Raw genomic sequence first — 23,806 nt, 5'->3', positions numbered from 1 at the left:
GGTTGCGCCGAACCTTTTTCTTTTCTAGCTTCCCGGATTCCGCTACTAGACCATAGCATCAACCAATGAAGATTGGTTCCTTCCTAACTGCTTCCCAGAAATCCAAACAACTGTCTCACAGAGATGATAATGGTGAGAACCAGGTTTGGTATAATGCCTCTCAAGGATTTGACAATGGAGAGGAAGAGAGTTGAGGAATTTGAAGAGACTCTAAGGTATAGATTGTGGGCAAAGCAATCTGGTTTTTCTTTAGGGTTTCTCTCTCAAAATTCTCTCTGGAAGCTCTCTTTCAATCGTGGGTTAAAGGGGTATTTATACTGGAGTGGGAGAGGAATGTGAAACGTCAGGTTTTACAAAACAGGGGTGGCTCGCGGCTTGACCTCGCGGCTTGACTAAGTCGCGAGATCCAGTCGCGAGTTAACCGTATGGCCAGTTGTCCTGTTTTGTCCTGTAGTGCTCCAGCTAGCATGACTGTTCATCTTCCAGCATGCTTGGCACGTGTGCAGCTTCTGGCGGCTTGCAGCCGCGAGTCCACCCGCGAGTCCCAGCCGCGAGTCTCTGTTTTCTTGCACACTCTTGAGTATTCTTCACTCTATCTCACTCACTACCCTTACAACAAACCCACCTAAATACAGGGTTACTAAATGCTGAATTACAAGCAAATTTGGCACGGAATAAAGCCAATTAGATGGTTGAATAAATTCAACCTTACAGAAGTAAATAAATAAGTAGTGGGCTAGATTTATTATAGGGTGATAGTGGAAGTAAATAAATAAGTAGTGAGTTGCATTTATAGGGCTGAAAATTGTAAAATCCATTTTAAAATTGTAGGACAAATTATATTTTAAAAAAGAAAAAAAAAAAGAAAAAAGAATGACATGGCAGCTAATGCGGTGCAACGTGAGAGCAGAAACATTAAACGCTACGCTTCAGCTTTTAGTAATATATAGATATAGATTGAGTTTAAACAACAGAGGATAATTATAACCACTCTAGGCCAATAGCAGAGCACCAAAAATGATGATTAAACTTGAAAACATGAGCTTACAGAAACACAAATCGTGTTTTAGGGTTTGGGTTATGAAGAACTGTCACTGAAAAGGGGTTTTAGGGATTTTGATTGCAAAAATTATCAATTGGATGTAATCTGAAGATTATATGGAGAAAACGGGTCAGGTGAGAAGTAAACACACAGTAGAGGAAAAGATTGAACAATTGGACAAAGGAAAAAAAATAAATTAAGAGATGGGTATAGGAAGTATCGTGGAGATATTGGGAGGGGCAAAAATATAGGTTGTGTGCTAATGCTTTGCAAGCCAAAAGGGAAGAAAAGTAGGGGGATTAGAATAGGTGAGCAGAGAAATGATTGCAACCGGAAATTTGGATCAGATTTAAAGAAGAGCGGAGATTATTTGGAAGGAACAACAAAGAAGCTCTCAGAAGAGAGTAAAGTGCTCTCAATCAAGAAGAGAGAATCCAACTAACTAAGTGAAAAGAAAAATAAATTTTTAAGGAAAAGAAGGGAGAGAAGAAATAAAATATTGCATTTTATTATAAGTTTGTAGCAACAGTGGGTTGTTATCTTTAACAACCAATTGTAGCTTTTTTGTTATTATTATTATTTTTTTAGAATACCATCTTTGTTGTAGCATGCATTTTAGTGTATTACTTGCTAAAATAGCATTATAGCATTTATAACTCTGGAATGCTCTTAGAGGGTGGGATGAGCTAAAGCCCAGTAAGTAGCATAATTAATGCGGGTGGGAGAAATGCAAGTTTCATGATAATAAGCATTTTACAAAACATTCTATAATTTGGGAATTTCTATTTAATTTATGCAAAAAAAATTTCATTAACAACATGACAAGAATGATAGAAACAATATAGCACAAGTGTGAGTTTGGATAGCGCGTTTTGTGCGTTTCAGTGCAGCTGCGTTTTTTTAGTGGGTCCATGGGCACTATTCACGAGACCCACAAGTACGAAAAAATGCAAATTTAACTTTAAAACTGGGTCCCACAGCACTATTCACACCTTTAAAAACTATTTTATTACAGTGTTTTCAGTTTTCAGTAATAAACGGTATCCAAACAGACTTCAAGTTTCCCAAAATAACTATGAAACTATATTTTATTCAGTGTGAGCCATAAAAATATCCAATACCATTTCAAAACCAAAAATCTCACCCAAGGTGCCACAAAAACGAAAATGTCACCAAGACATCATACTGCCACAAACAGGTTAGAGCCCAAACTCACTAGCATAATATATACCTCTTTTGGCATGTGGTCTATCAGCCCTACCTAGCCTCACGCACACCATCAAGGATTTACATATCCCCCCATGGGTATTAGGGGATAACGTGCCATGTAGTACCTCTTTTGCATGTGGTCTCTTGGCCCTACCTAGCCTCATCCACACACTCAAGAATTTACTTCTTCCCCCCATAGGTAGCAAGGAATAACGCATCACACAGTACCCCTTTTGCATGTGGTCTTTTGCCCCTATGGGTAGCAGCCTCACCCACACACTCAAGGATTTACCTGTGTCATGCAAAGTGTGAGCCTCCAATCTGGCTTGTCATCACAAAGACGGGGTAGTCACACGTCACAAAGACGGGGTAATCAACAACATCATAGCATAAGGGCAAAGCCATATCAAAAGCTCACGAGTTAAATATATTCAACTATATAGTTTACTTCCAAGTAGTTTCATAAGATATTTTAATAATCAAATAATCAAGTGAGGTGTATGAACTCATGGTGAAGGAAGAATGCTTATGGCACCAGAGATCAAGGGTTGATTGGTTGAAGAGTGGTGACATGAACACGAGCTATTTCCATAGTCGAGCAACACAAAGGAACAAGAGGAATTTTATTTCCAAATTGAACTTGAATGACGAATTGGTGGTGACTGATGAAAAACAAATTAGTGAGGCAATGGTAGACTACTTCAAACAGATTTTTACTTCCACCATGCCCTCAAGCTTTAATCAGATTCTCCAAGGCATTGATACAAAGGTCACTCCAGCCATGAATGCAGCTATCACAAGAGAATTTACCGCAGATGAAGTTGAACTTGCTTTGAAACAAATAAAGCCCCTAACAGCCCCAGGCCCGGATGGTATGTCCCTAATTTTTTTCAAGTCTTGCTGGAATTTTATTGGACATGATGTCATTGATGCTTCTTTAGCAATATTAAATTCGGGTAATATGCCAGCTAGTCTCAATCATACTTACATTTCACTCATTCCAAAAATAAAATCTCCAGAAAAAGCCACTGATTTTAGACCAATAAGTCTTTGTAATGTCTTATATAAAATTGCCTCCAAAACCATAGCCAATCGCCTAAAGAAACTTCTCCCCAAATTGGTGTCAGAATCCCAAAGTGCATTCATGTCAGATAAACTTATTTCAGACAACATCCTTGTAGCTTTTGAAACCCTTCATCACCTCAAGACCAAAAAAAAGGGAAAACCGAATACATGGCCATTAAGCTCGATATGGGCAAAGCATATGACAGAGTGGAATGGGCGTTCCTAGAAAAATTAATGGAAAAATTGGGCTTCAATAATAGGTGGATCACACTTGTTAGTTCTTGCATTCGATCTATCTCTTTCTCTGTGTTGGTAAATGGTGAACCCCATGGTAATTTCACTCCTAATAGGGGACTTCACCAAGGAGACCCGTTATCACCTTATTTTTTTCTCGTGTGTAGAAGGGCTACATTCACTTATTCAACAAGCTGAAATTTCAGGCTCAATCAAAGGAGTCTCTCTTTGTAATGTGGGTCCAAAGGTTTCACACTTGTTCTTTGCCGATGATAGTTTGCTCTTTTGTAGGGCAAACTCACAAGAGGTTAGCTCTATCATAGAGATTTTGAAACAGTATGAAGAAGCATCAGGGCAGTAAATAAACCGAGAAAAAACTCAACTCTTCTTTAGCCACAACACAGATCCACACTTGCAAGAGGAAATCAAAACTTTGTTAGGAGTGGTAGCAACTACCAATTATGAAAAATATCTCGGTTTACCCTCATTTGTGGGGAGAGGGAAAAAACAAAGTTTCAGTTACATTAGGGAGAGGATTTGGCACAAGATGCAAGGGTGGAAAGAAAGATTACTATCGCAAGGCGATAGAGAAGTGTTGATAAAAGCGGTCCTTCAAGCTATGCCCACTTACACCATGGGATGCTTCAAACTCCCAAAAAGTCTATGCAAGGATATTGAATCTCTAATTCGGAAATTTTGGTGGGGCTACAAGGGGGAAGCACGAAAAATTCATTGGGTGGGATGGAAAAAATTGTGCAAGTCAAAGTGTCACGGAGGGTTAGGATTCAAAGATATTGAACTCTTCAATATTGCTATGCTGAGAAAGCAAATTTGGCGGTTGCTCCATAACAAAGACTCTCTCTTCTACAAGGTCTTTAAAGCCAAATATTTTCCCAATTGTTCTATTTTGGATGAGGGGGTGAAGGTGAATGGCTCATATGCTTGGCAAAGCATACTAAAAGCATGAGAGGTGGTGCAGATGGGGTCAAAATGGAGAATTGGGGATGGACAATCTGTCATTATTCATGGGGACAAGTGGCTACCTGATTTGTACTCTAGCCGTGTGGTGTCGCCGTAGAAAAACTTCCCCAACAATACTCGGGTTTGGGCTCTTATTGATGAGGAAAATAGATGCTAGATGGAGGACCAGATATGTGAGGAATTTTTGCCACATGAAGTTGAAGCAATCCTCAGCCTACCTTTAAGTTTTAATGGCAAAGAGGACAGGTTGATATGGGCTGAAATGACGAATGGTTATTACACCACCAAATCCACATATCGACTTCTATTAAAAGTAGTAGAAGCAGCGGCACCTGGCACTTCAAACTCAGTGGCTCAAAAGCCTTTCTGGTAGGAGCTTTGGTCACTGAATGTGCCCAACAAAATTCGTCATTTCATGTGGCAAGCAGCCAATGATTCCCTTCCAACAAAAAAGAACCTGCAGAAGCGGAATATTACTCAAGACCCAACCTGTGATTGTTGTAGGGATGGAATTGAAGATGGAATTCATGAAATATGGGGCTACCAAATGGTTAAACAAGTGTGGTGGGAACTGGAAAATTGCAGAGAGTACTTGAACGAAAAATTTGCTAGCTTCCATGATTTGCTACAAGGAATCCTTGCTCAGAAAAACCCAAAGTTGGCTGAGCTATTTGCTTTTATCAGGTGGAGTATATGGCATGAACGAAATGCAAGGAGGGTGGGCTCACCTTCTCTGCCAATGGAGAACATTTATAGAGATGTTGTGGAGCGCATGAAAGAGTTCCATTCAGTCCAAGAAGAACCTAGAAACCAAACAACGGTGCCCCACCCAACCCACTGGCTGCCACCATTGTCATCAGTTTACAAAGTTAATTTTGACGGCGCCACTTTTCCAGACATCGCCTCAGCAGGTTTGGGTGTGGTTGTCCGTGACTCAGAGGGCTTGGTCATTGCAGCGCTATCGGAATGAATCCATTTACCTCCAACTATGGCAACCTTGGAAGCATTGGCTTGCAGGAGGTCTATCGTATTTGCAATTGAGCTTGGGCTTCAAGATGTGGTTTTCGAAGGCAATTCAGAGGTCATATTTAAACTCCTCATTGCAGAGCAGCCTTGCATGTCAGCATTTGGGCACATTATTGAGGACTCACGTTCCTTAGCAGCAAGATTGAGGTTGGCTACTTTCACTCACACCAAGCACCAAGGCAACAATGTTGCAGACAAACTCGCTAAGCTAGCAAAGAATTTGTATGAACCACAAGTATGGTTAGAGAACATTCATAGCAATGTAACAGAGCTTGTAACTGTTGACAGATCTTTTTCGCATGATTAATGACAAGTTCTTTCTTGTTTCTCAAAAAAAAAAAAAAAATCCACAATATTCTCAAAGTCCTCAAAACCATTTCTTGTCAAAAATATTTTGCATCGATTTCCCAAATAATACAAGTTAAGATAACACATTTTTAGTATTTCCAAATAATATCATAAATCCATGAAATCCATTATCAAAGGAATTCATAGATGCTTATCTTTTTCTATGTCAAATACTCAAGCATTTCCCCATATGCAATACCAAATATGATGCACTTTTCATAAATAGTCATATATAATAGGGTCACAATACAGTACTTTTTAAGAAAACATAGTTCTTCTACAAATAATTTTCCAAAATGTGTTTGACCTAAAAACAATGTTTATGTAACACGGTTATTTTCCAAAAATTCCATTAAAAAGCTACTTACCTTGCAACCCGTAAAAGCTTAATTCTCCAAGCTCCAAAGGAGATTAGCAAGAATCTAAACAATACCAAGAAAACCTATCACAATAAGCATAAAGCTTGAAATTGTATCTAGCTACAAATTAGGAATTGCTAATTAAGCACTTAATTAGACAAGCCTAGTATTTAGCCTCACAAATAATGTATTCCACATCCAAGTTTCTCAACAATATAAAATACAAGGGCATCAACTCCAATTTATACTCATAAATCACTCAAGGTATTATCTCTAACATCAAAAACTCAACACTTAGTAAGTAGTTTCCACAAGATTTATATAATATCATCAAGAGACCCATGACACCAAAATCATAATATTCTCCAAGACAAACAATTAAAATCTTTAACTAGATCCAAATAATCAATAAAAATTATATTCACCATCTATTTCACATTAAAAAGCCAAAACCCCCAAATCTTCACCACTTAGATAGCCACCATTGTAAAAACTATAAACCCACTCATCAAATAATTCCACCAACACAAAACCCATACATATAAACACACGAATATCACTTCCAAAACTCATGGATATCATTATCAAAGTTTAGATAAAGAAAACCTCTAGCAAAAGCATATAAACCCACCAAAAAGATTAGAAATTTTACCTCAAATAAAAAATATGAAGGTGCTTAGAAGTTCTTAGGGATTTTCTGGTGATCTTACCAAAAAAATGATGGTAGAGATAGTGGTGAAGGAGGTATACCGGTGGGAGAGGATGAGAGAGTGAGAAAGGAGTGTTTGTTGTGTTTGCAAGAAAATGAAAAAGAAAAAGAGAGAAAATGAGTGATAGCCGGCCAGAGAGAGTGAGGGATATTTGTGAGAATGAGTGGTGGGGGATAGAGGGGTAGGTGGGGCACATAGGACACCAAAAAATCTGACTTCAAATTTTTTTTTTTTACTGGGGTGTTACAGTTTTGATTTTTTTTTTTTTTTTTTTTTGATGAATAAGGCGTTACAGTTTTGATTTACCAATTGGTTTTATTCTAACTTATATTTTCCTTTTATTCAGCTTTGAATAGTCTGAAAATTGGGGAAAGCTAATAGTCGGTTAAATAAGAGTGGAATTTCAAGGTGAGAGCAGGTATAATACTTCTATTGTTTAGCAAAAAAAGGTATAATACTTTTGTTAAAGCCATATGAATAGAAGAAAATGTGGGAGATATTAGGCTTAAAATGAAAGACATTTGGGTGCAATTGATTCAGTAATTTATCTTTTCTTTGTAATGCTTCTCATCATGTCTAAGTTGCCTATCATAAAAAGTAATTTATCTTTGTAATGATTCGGTAATTTATCTTTTCTATGTTGTAATGGTGTCTAATTTGTTCATCATATGGGTAAATTCTAGATGCCCTTTTAGTATATACTTATAATGTACATTTTTTGTATGCATTACAAGGATTTTGCTTCTTCTTCTTTTTTTTTGGGGGGGGGGGGGGGGTGTGGGAATGGGGTATTGGCCTAATTCTATTCATTTGTGATTGGTTGCATTGAATACCTTTTGCAGATTCTACCCATGATTCTGTTTAGTTTATTGAATGTTCTCCTAGTTATTGTCCTCCAGTCTTACCAATAGCTAATTTTCTTAGGATGATATCATGATAACTACTTGGACTCAGCCTTCTCAAGTAGGCTAGATTAGTAGATTATTTTCTCCAAATACTTAAGTAGATGCCTTTTCTGCTAACAAGTTATTAAAACTAGCCGCAAACCCACGAAATGCGTGAAAATATAAATATTATGTAATGAGGTGTAATATATAAAAATAAAATGGTCTTTTTATCTCTACAAATATATCATTTTATTATTATTTTTTTATGTTTGATTAATATTTTTTTAAGGTGAACTATATTCTTCTAACTTCTATTGTAGTGTATTATATTTGCTTAATATACAACTAAATTTTATAAGTTTCAAATTTATTATTCAAATTATCTGTTAAGGAATATGGAAATTATCATAATAATCAAAACTAATTACAAAATTACAGTGTTATCTTAGCCAAAATTAAAAAGAAACTAAAGGAATAAATAATAGGTTTATAATAATATTTTACTCAAAAAATTGTTAGGCATATTCAAATTCCCGTTTCCAAAAAATTTAAGTATTAACCCAAACTAAAATTCAACCAAAGCTATAAAAGGGAAAGAGAAGACTTTCTATTCAACCAGGGCTATAAAAGGGAAAGAGAAGACTTTCTGATTGGATATAAAAAAAATAATAATAATAAATAAATAAATAACACAATACCAAAGCACATATTTAAAAAAAAAAAAAAAAAAACCATCAACCTTAATTAGAGTTATAAGAAAGAATAAAAATTCACCGAAAGAGAGAGAGAGTACTCACAGTTTTGTGTGGGAAAAATATGGATTGAATAGGAAAACAATATCAAATTTATACAAAATAAAATGGGTATAAGAAGAGTCAAAATATAAAAAATAGGAAGGGAGTACAACGGTAGAGTAGTGGAAAGATAAAGAGACAAAAAGGAAAGGAAAAAGTTGGAAGAAGCGTAACAGTAGGCGTGTGAACTAATAAGGAGAAGAAGAGTTTTTTTTTTTTGAAAATAGGGGGAAGAAAAGTTTCGATATAGAAAAGAAAATATTAAAAATAAATGATTGACGTGTTTGCTGCTGTGGCTCAACAGAAGCGTAGTAACAATAAATGGTACGCTTCAGCTTTTAGTAATATGTAGATATAGATGGGTTAGCTCAACATATTTACGTTGTCCAATTGGTTGACTTCTTCTTGTTTAACCTCCTTCCCCTGCTTGTGTGCCATTTGTATATATGTTTTTGCAGATTCTCATTTAGTTGAATGGTCTATTCATTCAGGGGCCAGCTAATCTGATATGTAATGTTAGCTACTGGCAACTTGAGCACGAATGGTAACAGGATATTGTAGTTGTTACAAAGTTGGCTATTAGGGAGTGTCTCTAGTATACAAGTAATTGATGCCATCTACTTATCTGATAAATAAATTTATGCATTTAGTTTTTGGGTACATGATGATGTATCTTAGTGCTAGTACTTCACTGTTTTATGTGTAATAAATATGGTCCTTCAGCTTCTCAAAGTGTCGATAGAAGTAGGATCCAACAATTTAATAGCTGACATATAAGGTTTAGATTTCTTAATTTCATTTGAATAAATTAAAAACAACTTATTTAAAGGCATCAAGTCTTCTAGGCTAAGATTTGTAGGCGCTAACATTAACCTTGAGTATCAACACTGACATAATGTCTAACAAGGCAATTTTGAAAAATTAAGACATCATGGTGCATTCATATAAAAAGGAGGTCTTTAACTATCATAAGCAAGGAATTGTCTTGTAGATGTCTAACAGTGTATATAAGAAAAATGCTAGTGTTATAAGCCTATTCATATCTTTCCTAAAACATTACATCAATAATCTAGGAAGTCTAGGCTGTGACATAGAGGCAAATGTATTAGTGATAATAGCTACCAAACCAGGGGAAATATTGATAAAGCACACGACAGTGGATAATCAAACTTGCCATTCTTTTTTCATGTTAAACAGAAAATTCTTTGGGTACGGAGACCATTTTGCTCCTTTATAAATGCAAAGCCTTTCCTTTTAGTATATTATTGTCTCTCCAAAGTTTTTTTTTTTTTTTTTCTTTTAAAGAGCTTTCATCTAGTGCTTCATGACTCATTAGACTACATTAACCAAAAAACTTTTTTGAAGACATTTCATTAAGCTTGTTCAGTGTCTTCCCCTAATGCATGCAAGGCTTATTTTCTTACATGTAACCATATTTTAAAGTTTTTGCTTACATGTAATTTGGTCAAGCTTTTTTCCATCATCAATAGGTACTCTACCAAATTGAAAAAAAAAAAAAATGTACTCCTTTATGTGACAAATAATTATTTCATTGATTGTTCATTTTATACAATTTGAATAGATTTGCACCTTAGAGTTCCCTTATTTTTTCTGCATTATCTCAAATGGTGGTTCTTGTATATTCTGCTTTCTCCTTTATTATGTGATTCTCATATTTCTAAGCCTTTTTTTATGGAAAATCTAATTTAGACCCCTGTGTTGCTGTTGTATTCTCTCCAAAAAAAAATTCATTTCAAGAGCTTTTATATAGTGCTTCATGACTCATTAGAGATTAGACTAAGGGTCCGTTTGGATACCACTGAAAACTGAAAACTGAAAACTGAAAAATACTGTAGCAAAATAAATTTTAAATGTGTGAATAGTACCGTGTGACCCATTTTTAATGAAAAAGTTGCTGAAAAGTGAAATTTGTGGGTCCGTGAACAGTACACGATGTGCACTGATTGGCTGAGAAAAGTTTAAAAAGTCAAAATTTGCGGTTACTATTCATTGAACAGTGCATGAACAGTAACCACAAGTCTAAAAAACGCATGGAAAAAAAAAAAAAAAAAAAAAAAGATGAAAAACGCAAAAGCGCTGGAAATCAACGCAATCCAAACGCAGCTTAATTCAATATATATATATATATATATATAATTGATGACATTTCAATAGGCTTGCTTAGTGTTTTCCTTAATGCATTGTGTGAAAGATTTTTTTTTTTTTATTTATTTGTAACCATATAATAAATATTTTCTTTACGTGCAGTTTGGTAAGCTTTTTTACATCATTAATAAGTACTCTCTGTTGTTTTAAGTCTTTTTCATGTGACAAATAATTATTTTATTGATTGTTCATTTTGTGCAATTTGAATAGGTTTGCATCGAAGAGTTCCCATATCTTTTCTGCATTATCTCAAATGCGGGCTTTGGTGTGTTCTACTTTTTCCTCTATCAAGTGATTTATTTCTAAGCATTTTTTCAATTGATTTATGACAAATATGATTTGTACCCGTATGTTGTTGTAGTAGTATTGTCTCTCCAAAATTAGATTCCGAAGGTCTAGGCCTGTGCTTATGGCCTTAGTGGAATCTTCACTGGCTGGGGTTTCAGAATTAAAATCTTCTAGTGTTGAGATATCCTCATTTATCACATCAAGCTATAATTCCATATTGTTGACAGTAAAGGTATAAATAACTCGTGTAACATCATGCCAACCTTACTCAATTGTCAACTCTAACATGACATTTTTGTATGCAAAAGTACAAACTGAAAAAGGCTCTTTGTATCAGGGGCGGATCCAAGGGAGGGGGCGAGAGAGGGCAACTGCCCCCCGACCTGCCCCAGAATTTGTATATAATGAGTCTGTTTGAATTGAACTTATTTTTGTTGAAACTGAAAACTGAAAACTAAAAACACTGTAGCAAAATAATTTTTAAATATGTGCGTGAACAGTATTTTTTGTCCCCTGTACAGTAAAATCACATGATTTTACTGTTCACGCACAGAAAAAAGAAAAAAAAAAAAAAAAAAAAAAAAGGACTGAAAACGTAAACGCCGAATTTGGTGCAATCCAAACGGGTTCAATAATAGTATAATACTAGAGTTAGATGTTAGAAAGCCTAATAGCCCCCCTACACATATCATAAAGCATGTTACTTTAAGAGGAAAAAAAATCACCATACGTCTTTTCCTAGTGGGCCACTTAAATAGTTAAATTCACTATTATAGAATTTATTTGCTTCTCACAAGGTCATAGTATAAAGTACAAACTACAAACTGGTATTTTTTAGACATAAAAAAGGTCAATGATGAAAAAATTGAAATCACCTTCTTTTTGTGTGTAGAGCATTAAAAAAAATCTACTTTGTGTTCTTTCCATTCAAGATGTAAACCACAATATATGATTTAAATTTTTTTAATGACCCACATGTATGAGGTGATGTGCTAATTTGAGGAATGTTATGAAATTGCTGTGAATTTTTATTGTGTCCTTGACATGACTCATATTTTCTTCTAATTTTTCACATTTTCATACTCTTTCTATAAACTAAACAAATAAAGAAACATATGCTTAATTCTACAAAAAAAAATTTAAAAGAATTCAAGGCACTAAAACATTAATACAACTTTATAGGTATATTATTATATTCTTAACACTCCTACATTAATTTATTTTCTCAATTTATTTTAATTTCAACATTATGTATTTAGATGATTTTTTATTATTATTTACTATAATTTGATTATTTTTGTTTTCTTTATTTGAATGATATGAAATATATATATATATATATATATATGTTGTTAATTGAGCTTATGAAGAAACATGATCATAATAATGAGTATCAAGGTGTCATTTAATCTTGCCCCCCCTGAGTTGAAACCTGGTTCCGCCACTACTTTGTATTTATTCACTAATCAGTTACAGAGTTTCTACTTTTAGACAGATGTACATGAAGAGTTTGGATTTAAAAATACAAAAGCTAAAATGTTATCTGTGACGTAGGGCTGTCCATGGGTCAGATCAAATCGGGTTTTGGGTTAACCCGTACTCGACCCTATTGGATCGGGTGAACAAAAAAGGGACCCGAGACCGACCGAATTTCAGGTTGGACTCGATGGCTCGAGTCGTCGGTTGATCGGGTCAGAATCGTCAAGTAATTCGGGTCTGAAGTACAGCAAGAACAGAAATTCAAAACCCAGACTCAAAGAACAGAAAAATAAAAACTCAGACCCATGAGAAATCAACCAAAGAACAAAGAAATCAAAACCAACCCAGACCTATGAGAAATCAACCAAAGAATAGAGAAACCAAAACTAACCCATACCCATGAGGAATTAACCCAAAGAACAAAGAAATCAAAACCCAAACCCATCATAAATCCACCCAAAGAACACAGAGAAATCAAAACCCAAAACACAAACCACAATCCAAACCTACAGAAATCAAATAGCACAAATAAGTCCACAAACCCCAGATTTATGAGACAAAAAGAGAGTACACTAAACCGGCACCACCACCACTCCATCTCCCACCATCACCACATCCATCACAAGGTCAATAAGAAATTTAAAAATAAAAAAAAATACTAACCCACCATCAGATGCACAAGATCAAAGCTTCAGATGGCAGATCAAAGGAAGCTTTAAGGGAGAGGGGTTTGGGCAAGAGAGAGACTACTTGAACTGAACAACAGCAGGTCATTGATGACGACGACTTAACAACGGCGACGGTAAGAAGCAGCTAGGGTTAGGGATTTGAGAGAGAGAAAGAGAGGTGAACGTGAAACTAAAAGCGGTGCTTGTGGGAGTGGAGTGTTGAGGCTTGAGAGTTGATAGTCTTGTGATTTGAGACTCTGATGAGAGTGGAGTGGAAGACTGAAACTCTTATTTGATTTGATTTTGCATTTGCGTGTAAGTTTCAATTATTCAGAACTCAGAGCATTTGCAGCAGTGGAGCTAAAAAGCTATAATGCTATTTTAGCTCCACTACTATAGCAAAATAAGCCCACAGCAGTGGAGCTAAAGCCATAAAATTTGGCTGATTTGCTACAGTGCACATCTAAAGATAGATGTGCACTGTAGCGCTCATCTAAAAAAAAAAAAAAAATTTTTAATCTATCAGCCGATTAAAATAATCCCACCCACTCACCTTTTTTCATTCTTTTATTTTATACTCACCGTCTCCTTCTCCCTCACTCTCAACTCCTTCTCACTCTCAACTCCTTCTCCCTCACTCTCAACTCTCAGATCACTCTCAACTCCTTCTCCCTCACTCTCAACTCTCACCATCGCCGCCACAGACCACCCAGCCCACGCCGTCCCTCGCCGTCCCAGCCCAGCCCAGCCACGCCGTCCCAGCCGCATCTCCCTCACTCATCTCCCTCACTCATCACCGTCGCCGCCACAGACCAGCCCAGCCCACGCCGTCCCTCGCCGTCCCAGCCCAACCCAGCCCACGCCGTCGCCGCATCTCCCTCACTCATCTCCCTCACTCATCTCCCTCGCTCATCGCCGTCGCCGTCCGTCGCCGTTGCAAGCTCGGTTCTCACTCATCAAGCTCTCCACGCCGTCGCCGTCCCAGCCGATCCACTTCAGGTCAGTGCTCTCTCTTTTCTTTTGTAGTGAATTTTTTCTGTTATTTGGTCTCTGTGCACATGATTTTTTCTGTTTTTTCTGTTTTTTCTGTTCTGGGTTTAGTGTGATTTTGTGGTTGGAAATTTTGTGTGGATTATGTGTGGATTATGTGTGGATTATGCAGGAATTGGTTGTGTAGATTATGTGTCTCTGTGCACATGATTTTTTCTGTTTTTTCTGTTCTGGGTTTAGTGTGATTTTGTGGTTGGAAATACCGTGTGGATTATGTGTGGATTATGCAGGAATTGGTTGTGTGGATTATGTGTCTCTGTATTGGAAATTTTGTGTTTGGAAATTTTGTGTTATTTTGTTGAGTGGATTCTGTGCACTCTGTATTGGGAATTTTCTGTTTGCAGGAATTGGTTGTGTGGATTATGTGGTCTCTTAGTGTGAATTTGTGGTCTCTGTGCCCTTGGAATTGGTTGTGTGAATTTGTGCGGGAAAGCTATGTTTTGTTGTTAGTGTAAATTGTGTGCACAAAACCACTTTCCTGTGTTGCATAAAACCAAAATTGACTCATGGCTCATATAAATGTCTCTGTAATATAACCTATCAAAAAAAAAAAATGTCTCTGTAATATAAATTTAAGTTTATTGTGTAATTTATCTATGTAATTTGTTGTGTCAATATAAATATTAGTTTGGAAATTTTCTGTGTGCAGGAAGTTTATATATATATTTTCTAATTTTATGGAGTCACGTAGGGACACAGAGTTACGTAGAGACCTAACATTTATCACGGGTATCATGAACGGGGATATAGAAATTGACTCTCAATTTTTGGGAACGTCTCAAAATACTCCTACGTCAGTTTCTGATTCTCCACCTCCACCACCACCACAAGTTGAAAATACCTCTTCTACAAAAGGAAAACGGGGCTCTAATTTTACTGTAGAGGAAGATAAACTTTTAGTGGCAGCATGGCTCAATACTAGTGTTGACGCCATAAGCAGTAATGAACTAACACAAAATACCTTTCGTCAAAAAGTTTGGGAATATTTTATGCAGTACAATACATCCGGTACCACACGCACTGTTATCTCCTTACTAAGTCGTTGGGGTACGATTAGTGAAAGGACAAATAAGTTTGCCGGGTGTATGGCTCAAATTAACGCACTTCATCAAAGTGGTATAACCGAAGAAGATAAGGTATAAATTATATTACAATAGTGTTAAAATGTTCATTCACCAATAGTTTGATAATATTAATTATGTTATATTTGTTTTAATTTTTTTTTTAGATTATCAATGCGAAGGCTTTGTATTTAGAGAAGTACAAGAAACCCTTTCTTCTTGATCATTGTTGGCTCATGTTAAAGGACCAACCAAAGTTTGCCGATCCTAATAATGCTAGATCGAGATCATATGTGCCTCCAACTTCAGAGCCAATATCTATTAGTGAAGGGGATTGTGGGTCCGGACTTGGTGACACTTCTAACTTGGAGAGACCTATTGGTAGGAAGGCCGAAAAGGCTATTCGAAAGAACAAAGCCGCCGGAAAAGATGTAGGGGAATATTTGAACAAAAAATTGAAATTGATTGAGGATGTAACTCGGTTGGAAGAGGAAAAAATGTCTTTTGAGAGGGAAAAACTTGCAATTGAAAAGGCAAGTAGGGAAGAAAAACTTAAGATTGAGAAGGAAAGAATGATTATTGAGAAGAAAAAATGTGAGCGAGAAGAAAGGTTAGAGGAAGAGAGAATCATGATGATAGATACAAGTGGCTTAACCGGAGCACAAAAAGCTTTTTATGAACAACTCCAAGAGGAAATCATGGCAAAACGAAGATCATGTAATTAATGAGTTTAATTGTATTTTGGATGTAGTTTAGACTTTTATGTATTTTGTAGTGGTTTATGTATTTTGTAGTGGCTTATGTCACTTGATGAATTATCTTAAACTATATGTATGTATTTGTGTTATGACTTGAAGTGCAATCTAGCAAAGACTTTGAAGTGCAATCCTTTTTATCTTTTGTTAAGTTCTATTTGATTTTGTGATAGGCATTGATATGATTCTTTAATTCAATGAAATTATTATTTGATCAACTATGAGTATTACAACCACTATGGAGTGCCTAGTATCATATACTTGGTTTTGAGATGACAGGTCTTAGAATAAATCTATGAATAATGAGCATCCATAGTATTTCCAAGTTTTTTATTTTTAGATGTATGTGTTTGTGTTGTGATGTGTTGTGATTTGTGCGTGAATCCATGTCTTGCATCTATAATAATAATTGATTTTCAATTGTCTTGAAGGTTGCATCCATGAATCACTTTGTGATTCGCAAGTTCCTTCTTGATGACTCAGATGAAGATGAGATAATCGAAGAACTTGTTATGGAAGCATCACAACCTAAGCGTCGTCGTCGTTCTATCAAACGTAATCATTTGGTAGGCCATGAGAGGCTTTTTCTTGATTATTTTGCTCCCACACCAATATATCCACCTACTTTATTTCGTAGGAGATTTCGAATGAAGCGTTCTCTTTTTCTTCGTATTCAATCTCAAGTTGAAGCTCATGATTCTTATTTTGTCCAAAAAAGAAATAGTGCTAACAAACTTGGTTTATCTTCATTGCAAAAGATAACTGCTGCACTTAGAATGCTTGCGTATGGAGTATCGGGTGATTTGATAGATGAATATGTGCGGATTGGAGAAACTACTGCATTAGAAAGTTTGAAAAAATTTGTTACTGCGGTAATTGATGTTTTCTCTGAAGAATACTTGAGAAAGCCAAACAATGAAGACATTGCTAGACTGTTAGCTCACGGCGAACGTCGAGGTTTTCCAGGTATGTTAGGTTCAATTGATTGCATACATTGGAAGTGGAAAAATTGTCCATCTGCATGGAAAGGTCAATATTGTGGTCATATTCGTGAGCCTACTATTATTTTGGAGGCAGTAGCATCATATGATCTTTGGATATGGCATGCATTTTTTGGATTACCTGGGTCAAATAATGATATTAATGTGTTAGAGCGATCTCATGTATTTAATGAATTGGCTGAAGGACGTGCTCCTACAATACAGTACTCAATTAATGGTCATGACTACACTATGGGATATTACCTTGCTGATGGTATATATCCAAAGTGGGCAACATTTGTGAAAACAATCCCAGCTCCACAAGGACATAAGCATAAATTATTTGCAGCAGCCCAAGAGGGGTATAGGAAGGATGTTGAGCGTGCATTTGGAGTGCTTCAAGCACGTTTCGCAATTGTCCGTGGACCTGCACGATTTTTTCATCTTGAAACACTCAAAAAGATCATGAAAGCGTGCATAATTCTCCATAATATGATTGTTGAAGATGAGCGAGAAGATGAGCGGGATGATAATGGAGTGGTAGATTTGGATTATGAACAAAATGATGGAGTGGATAATCCTCCTCTGCAAATGTTACGTGAACAAAGTGATGAATTTTTGTCATACATTGAGAGGCATGGACGCATTAGAGACCGAGAAATCCATTTTCAACTCCAGTCGGACCTTATTGAACATTTATGGCAATTGCAAGGCGAGTCGTAGGAACTTTCTTTTTTGTATGTGGGTTTAGTATGAGTCATAAGAACTTGTGCGAGTGTGTGAGTTTTATTGTAATTTGGTTTGAATTATGTATGTGAGCAAATCTATGGACTACATTGTTCTTGCTATAATATGTATTTTATTTTCTATGTTTTCTTATAAATCTATGGACTACATTATAAAGTTCCTTCATTTCATAGTTCATATTATTTCAAGGTTGCTTCCGGATAATTGAGACGATAATACGTTATCATGATAATTGAAAAATTGTTTTACTAAAAAAAAAAATGTATGAGTATAATTTGGGGTTAAAAAAAAATATAACACTAGACGATTATTTGCTATCACGCGGCGGCGGCGGCGGAAAAAGAGTCGTCGGTGGCGGTGGCGGTAGCAGTGGCGGCGGCAGCGGCGACGACGGCGGTGAAAAAAAAGTCGTCGGCGATGGCGGCGGCGGCGACGGCGATGGTGGTGGCGGCGGTGGCGGTGGCGGTTGAAGGTGGCTGTGGTTGTTGTTTATTGTATAAGATATATTATTTTATTGTAGTGGATATATTATTTTATTGTAATGGATATATTATTTTATTGTGATGTTTATATTATTTTATTGTGTTAAAAGCTAAAATAGATCCACTGCTGCAGCATGTATGTAGGTAAAATAGATAAAGTAACTTTTGGTGGAGCTAAAAAGCTAAATTTTTAGCTCCACTGCTGTGGATGCTCTCAGACTTTAGAGTAGATAGCAGAGGCTATACGGGTTGTCTTATCACTTCAGACTCAGAGACCCAAAAAAATAATATATTTTTTAAAAAATCTGAAACTATTGGGCGGGTCGGGTAATACGGGTTTTTAATACCTTAACCCGTTACCCGAACCAATAATTCGGTTTTTGTTAGAGGCAGACCCGAATCAGACCAACCATGGGTTTCGGGTCCACCCGTTGGGCTTCGAGTTGGTCGGATCCGATCGGTTTGGGTGGGTTACTGAACTACTGGATAGCCCTATCTATGAGCTGAGTTGTTGTAATCTTGGTTGTTATCCTCCAACTTAGTAATCTTGATATTTGAATTTTGAATGGCAGAGGAAATCTTATCCTTAACACGCCCCCTCAAACTCAAGGATAGAGGAACAACCTTGAGCTTCGTCCAAAGAGAGACAAAATTAGAAGAGGACAACGGCTTTGTAAAGATATCAGCAATCAAATCACAACTAGAGAGAAAATGAATATTAATTGACTTGCGTGCCACCATATCACGTACAAAATGAAAATCAATTTCAACATGTTTTTAAAGGGCGTGGAACACAAGATTGGAGGATAAATATGTAGCACCAATGTTGTCACACCATAAAAGAGGTGGAGGTGAAACAAGGATGCCTAGTTCAAAAAGTAGAGAAGTCAGCCAAGATATTTCTACTGTAGTGTTAGCCAAAGCTTTATATTTTGCTTCAGTGCTTGAACGAGCTATAGTAGCTTGTTTCTTGTAGCTCCAAGAGATGAGATTAGTGCCAAGATAAATGCAATAGCCACCAGTTGATCTTCTGTCATCGCCAGAACCTGCCCAGTCAGCATCGCAATATGCTTGAAGGAAAGAAACATCGGAACATTGGAAGTGAAGACCAAAATTGAGTGTATGTTTGAGGTATCTGAGAAGACATTTAGTAGCTTGCCAATGAGTTGCAATTGGGAGGTGCATGAACTGAGTGAGTTTATTAACAACAAAGGCAATGTCAGGCCGTGTAAAAGCCAAGTGTTGCAGCCCTCCAACTGTGCTACGAAAAAGTGTGGGGTCTTCATAAGAAGTTCCATCAAAGGCAGATAAACTAGTGGAAGTGGCCATAGGTGTACTGACTAGTTTAGCCTCAAGCATGTTAGTTTTCTTCAATAAATCTAGAATATATCGCCTCTGAGAAAGAAGAACACCACTTTCATGAGGAAGAACTTCAATGCCAAGAATGAAATTCAAAGACCCCAAATCTTTAATGCCAAAATCCACATCAAGCAATGAAATCAACTCAGTAATGGCAGATGAGTTAGAGCAAGTAATTAAGATGTCATCTACATAAATCAAAATATACATAGTAATCTTATCCTTAACACCTTGGATTAACTAAAATGGCATCTCCAGCTTCTTTGAATCATTAACTAGCAAACAATGATGGAAGTGAAATGTTCAAATAACCAAATAATTTGTTTTCCCGATAAATTTACCCACATGTAGCAACAATTTCAACAAATTAAGTATACTTAGTGGAGATACGTAATTGAGTATAGTATAAGGACTGTTGCAACTTAAAATCTCCAACTCTTCTCTATTAAATGCTCCATATGCCTTGTGATGAGTCATTGTCTTAAAGCATAACATTCTCTCCTTAGCATTCCTAGCAAATATCAAACAATAATCAACAGGCAAAGGATGGAGAAATTAAATTTCTGTCATGAAATTGAAGGTTTTCTACTCTCAAATTGATGCATTAAGATAAAACAAACTGAAAAACATGACTCTCTCTAACAGAAATTTTTTTATAAAAAAATGCAAAATTGTTTAGGGGGAAAAGAACTTTGAGATTAAGAGTTAATACCCCCTTCCCCTCCATAAAAATTAAAAATAAAAATAATAAAAGAAAGTGAAAGCACATGAAAATGCACATAAAGTATACAAAAGCATACCAAAACAACATAACAGGATTTCAACGTATAAAAGATAAATATCTCGCCTTGTACTCGAACCCAAAAATATCAAAATCATCTTCTTTTTTGCCACAAGACACCACAATCCTTGAATGGAAAATGACAACATCTCCTATAGTCGCAAACAGCTTACTCACTTTTGACTACAAACCAAATGGTTATCTGGGGAGGACAATGGAGAGTGTAAGTTTATTTGGTCGATATGGAGAGTCAAGGAAAATCTATTGTTTTCCCCCTAAACTATTGAATATAGATTCTATATTGTTACTAAATTTCCAAAGGTCTGCTAATGAAGCACTTAAGACACCTGCTTCCTGGACCAGGCCACATTTATCGTAGAAGACTTGGCATATGTTGAACGCACCATCCCTCTAATGGTCTCTATTCAAATTGCTTGCTTGACTGATTAAGGTCGCTTTCCTGCTGTAAAGGCACAGGTGAGAAGTTTTTACATTATAGATATGAAGGTATGAAAAATAGACAGGTTTCATGCATAGATAAGGAAAAGAACTCACAACCCATATACCCATACAAAAAGGTTCAAAGAAGTTAAAAATTCAATTAAGTACAACAAAAGAGAGCAGTGCTACATGGCCCATGATCTCCCAGAAACACAGCATATCAACTGTACTTAGGGTCCATTTGGTTAGGCGTTTTGAGAGTTTAAAATACCATTTTTAAAACCCAAAACTCTGTTTGCAACCACAACTTCTCATAACTTTTTTACAAACACTCATTTTAAACTCAAAACACTGTTTTCACACAGCTTATACAAATGCACCCTTGATGTTATTTCAGGTCACTGAAACTATCTGTACTGATGCAGTGACTGGGTTAGACCCAGCCAAAATAAGTGATCCATCCTGAGTGACTACTTGACTTGAATTTTCCCTTCTTCTTTTATTTTTTTTTAATGTTATGCCTATGATGGGGGTTTGGAATACAGTGAACAGGAAGATTACCAGTGAGCCACAGTTGTGCAACAGCAATATTAGCCACATTCTGAATTGAAACAAAATTCACACCCCATATGCATTGATCTATTTCCATTTCTGTTGCTGGCTATATGAAGTGAGGTGGATACTAAAGCTCCTTATATAATTATATAATTATCAAGCCAAGGGTAAAAGAGATCTCCCAACAAGAATCAAGGAAATTTGTCTAACCTAGAGTGTACTCCAACCAGCTCTCATTGCCACATTCCTTTCATTCTCCATTTCTCTTACCCTTTCAGCCTCCACCCACCTCCTAACAGAATTATAAATGTTGCACATCATTATATAGTACCCATCATTTCTGGGTCAGTCTCAATTGCATACTTCACAATCCTTACTCTAGTCTCAATTTCATTACTCTATAGCATTATTCTTTAAAACGGGAGGGGAGCCAATCCCCTTAACTTATGCCATTTAAGGTACAACCAAGTTTGATTTCAAGTTATAATTTGTTAGGTTCTAAAGACTTAGGATCTTATGTATTTAGAACTCTAATGTGTATTGTTGGCAAACCATGATCAAAACAAGATATTTAGTCGTGTTAAGACTTGCTCAAAGTTGGTTCATTTATGTAAAGTTGGAACAAGCTGATGTAGAAATTAATATTGCTTCTCGGCCTAGTTCGATCGATTGAAGCTTAGGCTCGATCAATCGAAAATCCGGTCAGATGCGTTTTTTGCAGAATTTCAACTCAGCCCTAGTTTGTTTTAAAACGTTTAGGGTTTTGTAATTTTGCCCCAGGCATATAAAGCAAACCCTAGCCACGTTTTAGTGTTGCTCATATTACTGTTTGTGTAAATCTCTTATGAGATCTGAGAGGAGCTTCCCTTTACACAAGTTTAGGATTATTAAGAAGGAGATTTCTTCAAGAGCTTGATGATCATTTAGTTGCTGCCATAAGAATTTAAAGAAACACAAGCGGGTGTGTTTGTACTTGCTGGAGAATCCAAGAAAGAAGGAGTCCGTGGTTTCGGAGCTTGCACGTAGTCGTGTCAATAAGTTTCTACTGGTGGGTAGTAATAGGATGTTAGTAGTCTAAGTCCTGTTGAACAATTTCGATTCTTTCATAGTGGATTCAGGTTTACCTTAAGGATAGCTAGGTTAAATCCTCCCCAGGTTTTTACCGGTTTGGTTTCCTGGGTGATCATATCATTGTGTTATTTATCTTTCCGCTGCTTTGCATGATATGATTGTTTGATTGTGATAACCTAGATTTGGAATTTAAACTAAGTAACAACTTGGCTAATTACATAGGTTAATCCAATTGTGTTTTTTAAGGGGTCTAAAAACTATCAAGTGGTATTAAAGTGGATAGCTCTTTTGTTTTAGATCTTTTGATCTAAGAGCTGATTCTTGACCCCTGTTGTCATGGATAATTTAAAGTGTCTTTCTGATCATGTTTCTACTCATGCTTCTGTTGATTTTATTGATGCCAGTGAAACTCTTCGTAAGGAATTATTGAAATCTATGAAAATTTATAAGAAATTCAAGGAAGAGTTAAAATTGGCTAATCTTGAAAAAGAGGAATTGGTTGTTAGATTAGATGAATCTAATAAAAAGAATGAATTTTTGAGAAATCAAATTTCCTCTCAAGATGAAAAGCTTGAAACAAGAGTTAGTTGAATCTAAAACTAAAATTGAAAATTTGACTAGTACCAATCCAGATGTTGATAACAAAAGTGTTTCTGTTTCTCTTAAGCCTAAAACTGAGAAAATTTATATCCCTTCTTTTAAGAGAAATAATAAAGAAAAAGCTTATTTTGCTAGGTTAGACAAAGATAAAAGTTCTGATGTAGATGCTGAAGTTTTTAAACCTATGTCTAAACCTACTGTTAGAAAGCATAATAAATCTGTTTTTGTGCCTACCTGTCACCTTTGTGGTATTGTTGGTCATATTAGACCAAATTGTTATTTGTTGAGGTAAGAACCAAAACTTGTGACCAGAAACCCCACTAGGAATACTGATGTTCCTAAATTTGTTTATGTTTGCCACTTTTGTGGTGTTCGTGGTCACATTCGTCCCAATTGTCATAAATTGAAATTTAAGCGTTCAGTGCTTCAATCTAGGATATGTGATGATATTTCTCCTACCATAAGTCCATATAAATTGTTTTATATTATTTTGAAAAATTTGAGCTTGTTGGCTTGTGAAAGGAATTTGCAGGATTTCAATCTCTCTTAGAAGATTGGTGTAATTCCTCAAATACACTCTACTTCTCATGGATTTTCACCTACAAAGCCGAAGACTCGTGCTATATGGGTGAGAAAGAATTCTCTAAGGTGAGTGTTGCTGACTTGTC

The 23,806-nt window shown here is 36.1% G+C and overlaps 2 protein-coding genes across 2 annotated transcripts; both read left to right on the top strand.

Annotated features, from left to right (window-relative positions):
- Positions 1–15,366: 15,366 nt before the first annotated feature.
- Positions 15,367–16,247, top strand: LOC126732393 (uncharacterized). The gene is made up of 2 exons (XM_050435216.1): positions 15,367–15,442; positions 15,535–16,247. Exons 1-2 carry the CDS (start codon positions 15,392–15,394, stop codon positions 16,090–16,092), a joined length of 609 nt encoding a protein of 202 aa, XP_050291173.1. The 5' UTR covers positions 15,367–15,391; the 3' UTR covers positions 16,093–16,247.
- A 315-nt stretch (positions 16,248–16,562) lies between these two features.
- LOC126732392 (uncharacterized) lies at positions 16,563–18,198 on the top strand. Its single transcript, XM_050435215.1, has one exon. It carries the CDS (start codon positions 16,563–16,565, stop codon positions 17,823–17,825), a length of 1,263 nt encoding a protein of 420 aa, XP_050291172.1. The 3' UTR covers positions 17,826–18,198.
- Positions 18,199–23,806: the final 5,608 nt, after the last annotated feature.

Source organism: Quercus robur, chromosome 6 (genome assembly GCF_932294415.1).
Source record: "Quercus robur chromosome 6, dhQueRobu3.1, whole genome shotgun sequence".
Lineage (NCBI taxonomy): Eukaryota > Viridiplantae > Streptophyta > Magnoliopsida > Fagales > Fagaceae > Quercus > Quercus robur.
This window is presented reverse-complemented; position numbering and strand designations above follow the sequence as displayed.

Bases quoted from the DNA above. Each gene is read 5' to 3' on its own strand.
- LOC126732393 (XM_050435216.1), top strand. From the start codon at position 15,392: ATGGCTCAAATTAACGCACTTCATCAAAGTGGTATAACCGAAGAAGAT. The intron at 15,443-15,534 runs GTATAAATTATA...TTTTTTTTTTAG, and splicing joins GTATAACCGAAGAAGATAAG to ATTATCAATGCGAAGGCTTT.
- LOC126732392 (XM_050435215.1), top strand. From the start codon at position 16,563: ATGAATCACTTTGTGATTCGCAAGTTCCTTCTTGATGACTCAGATGAA.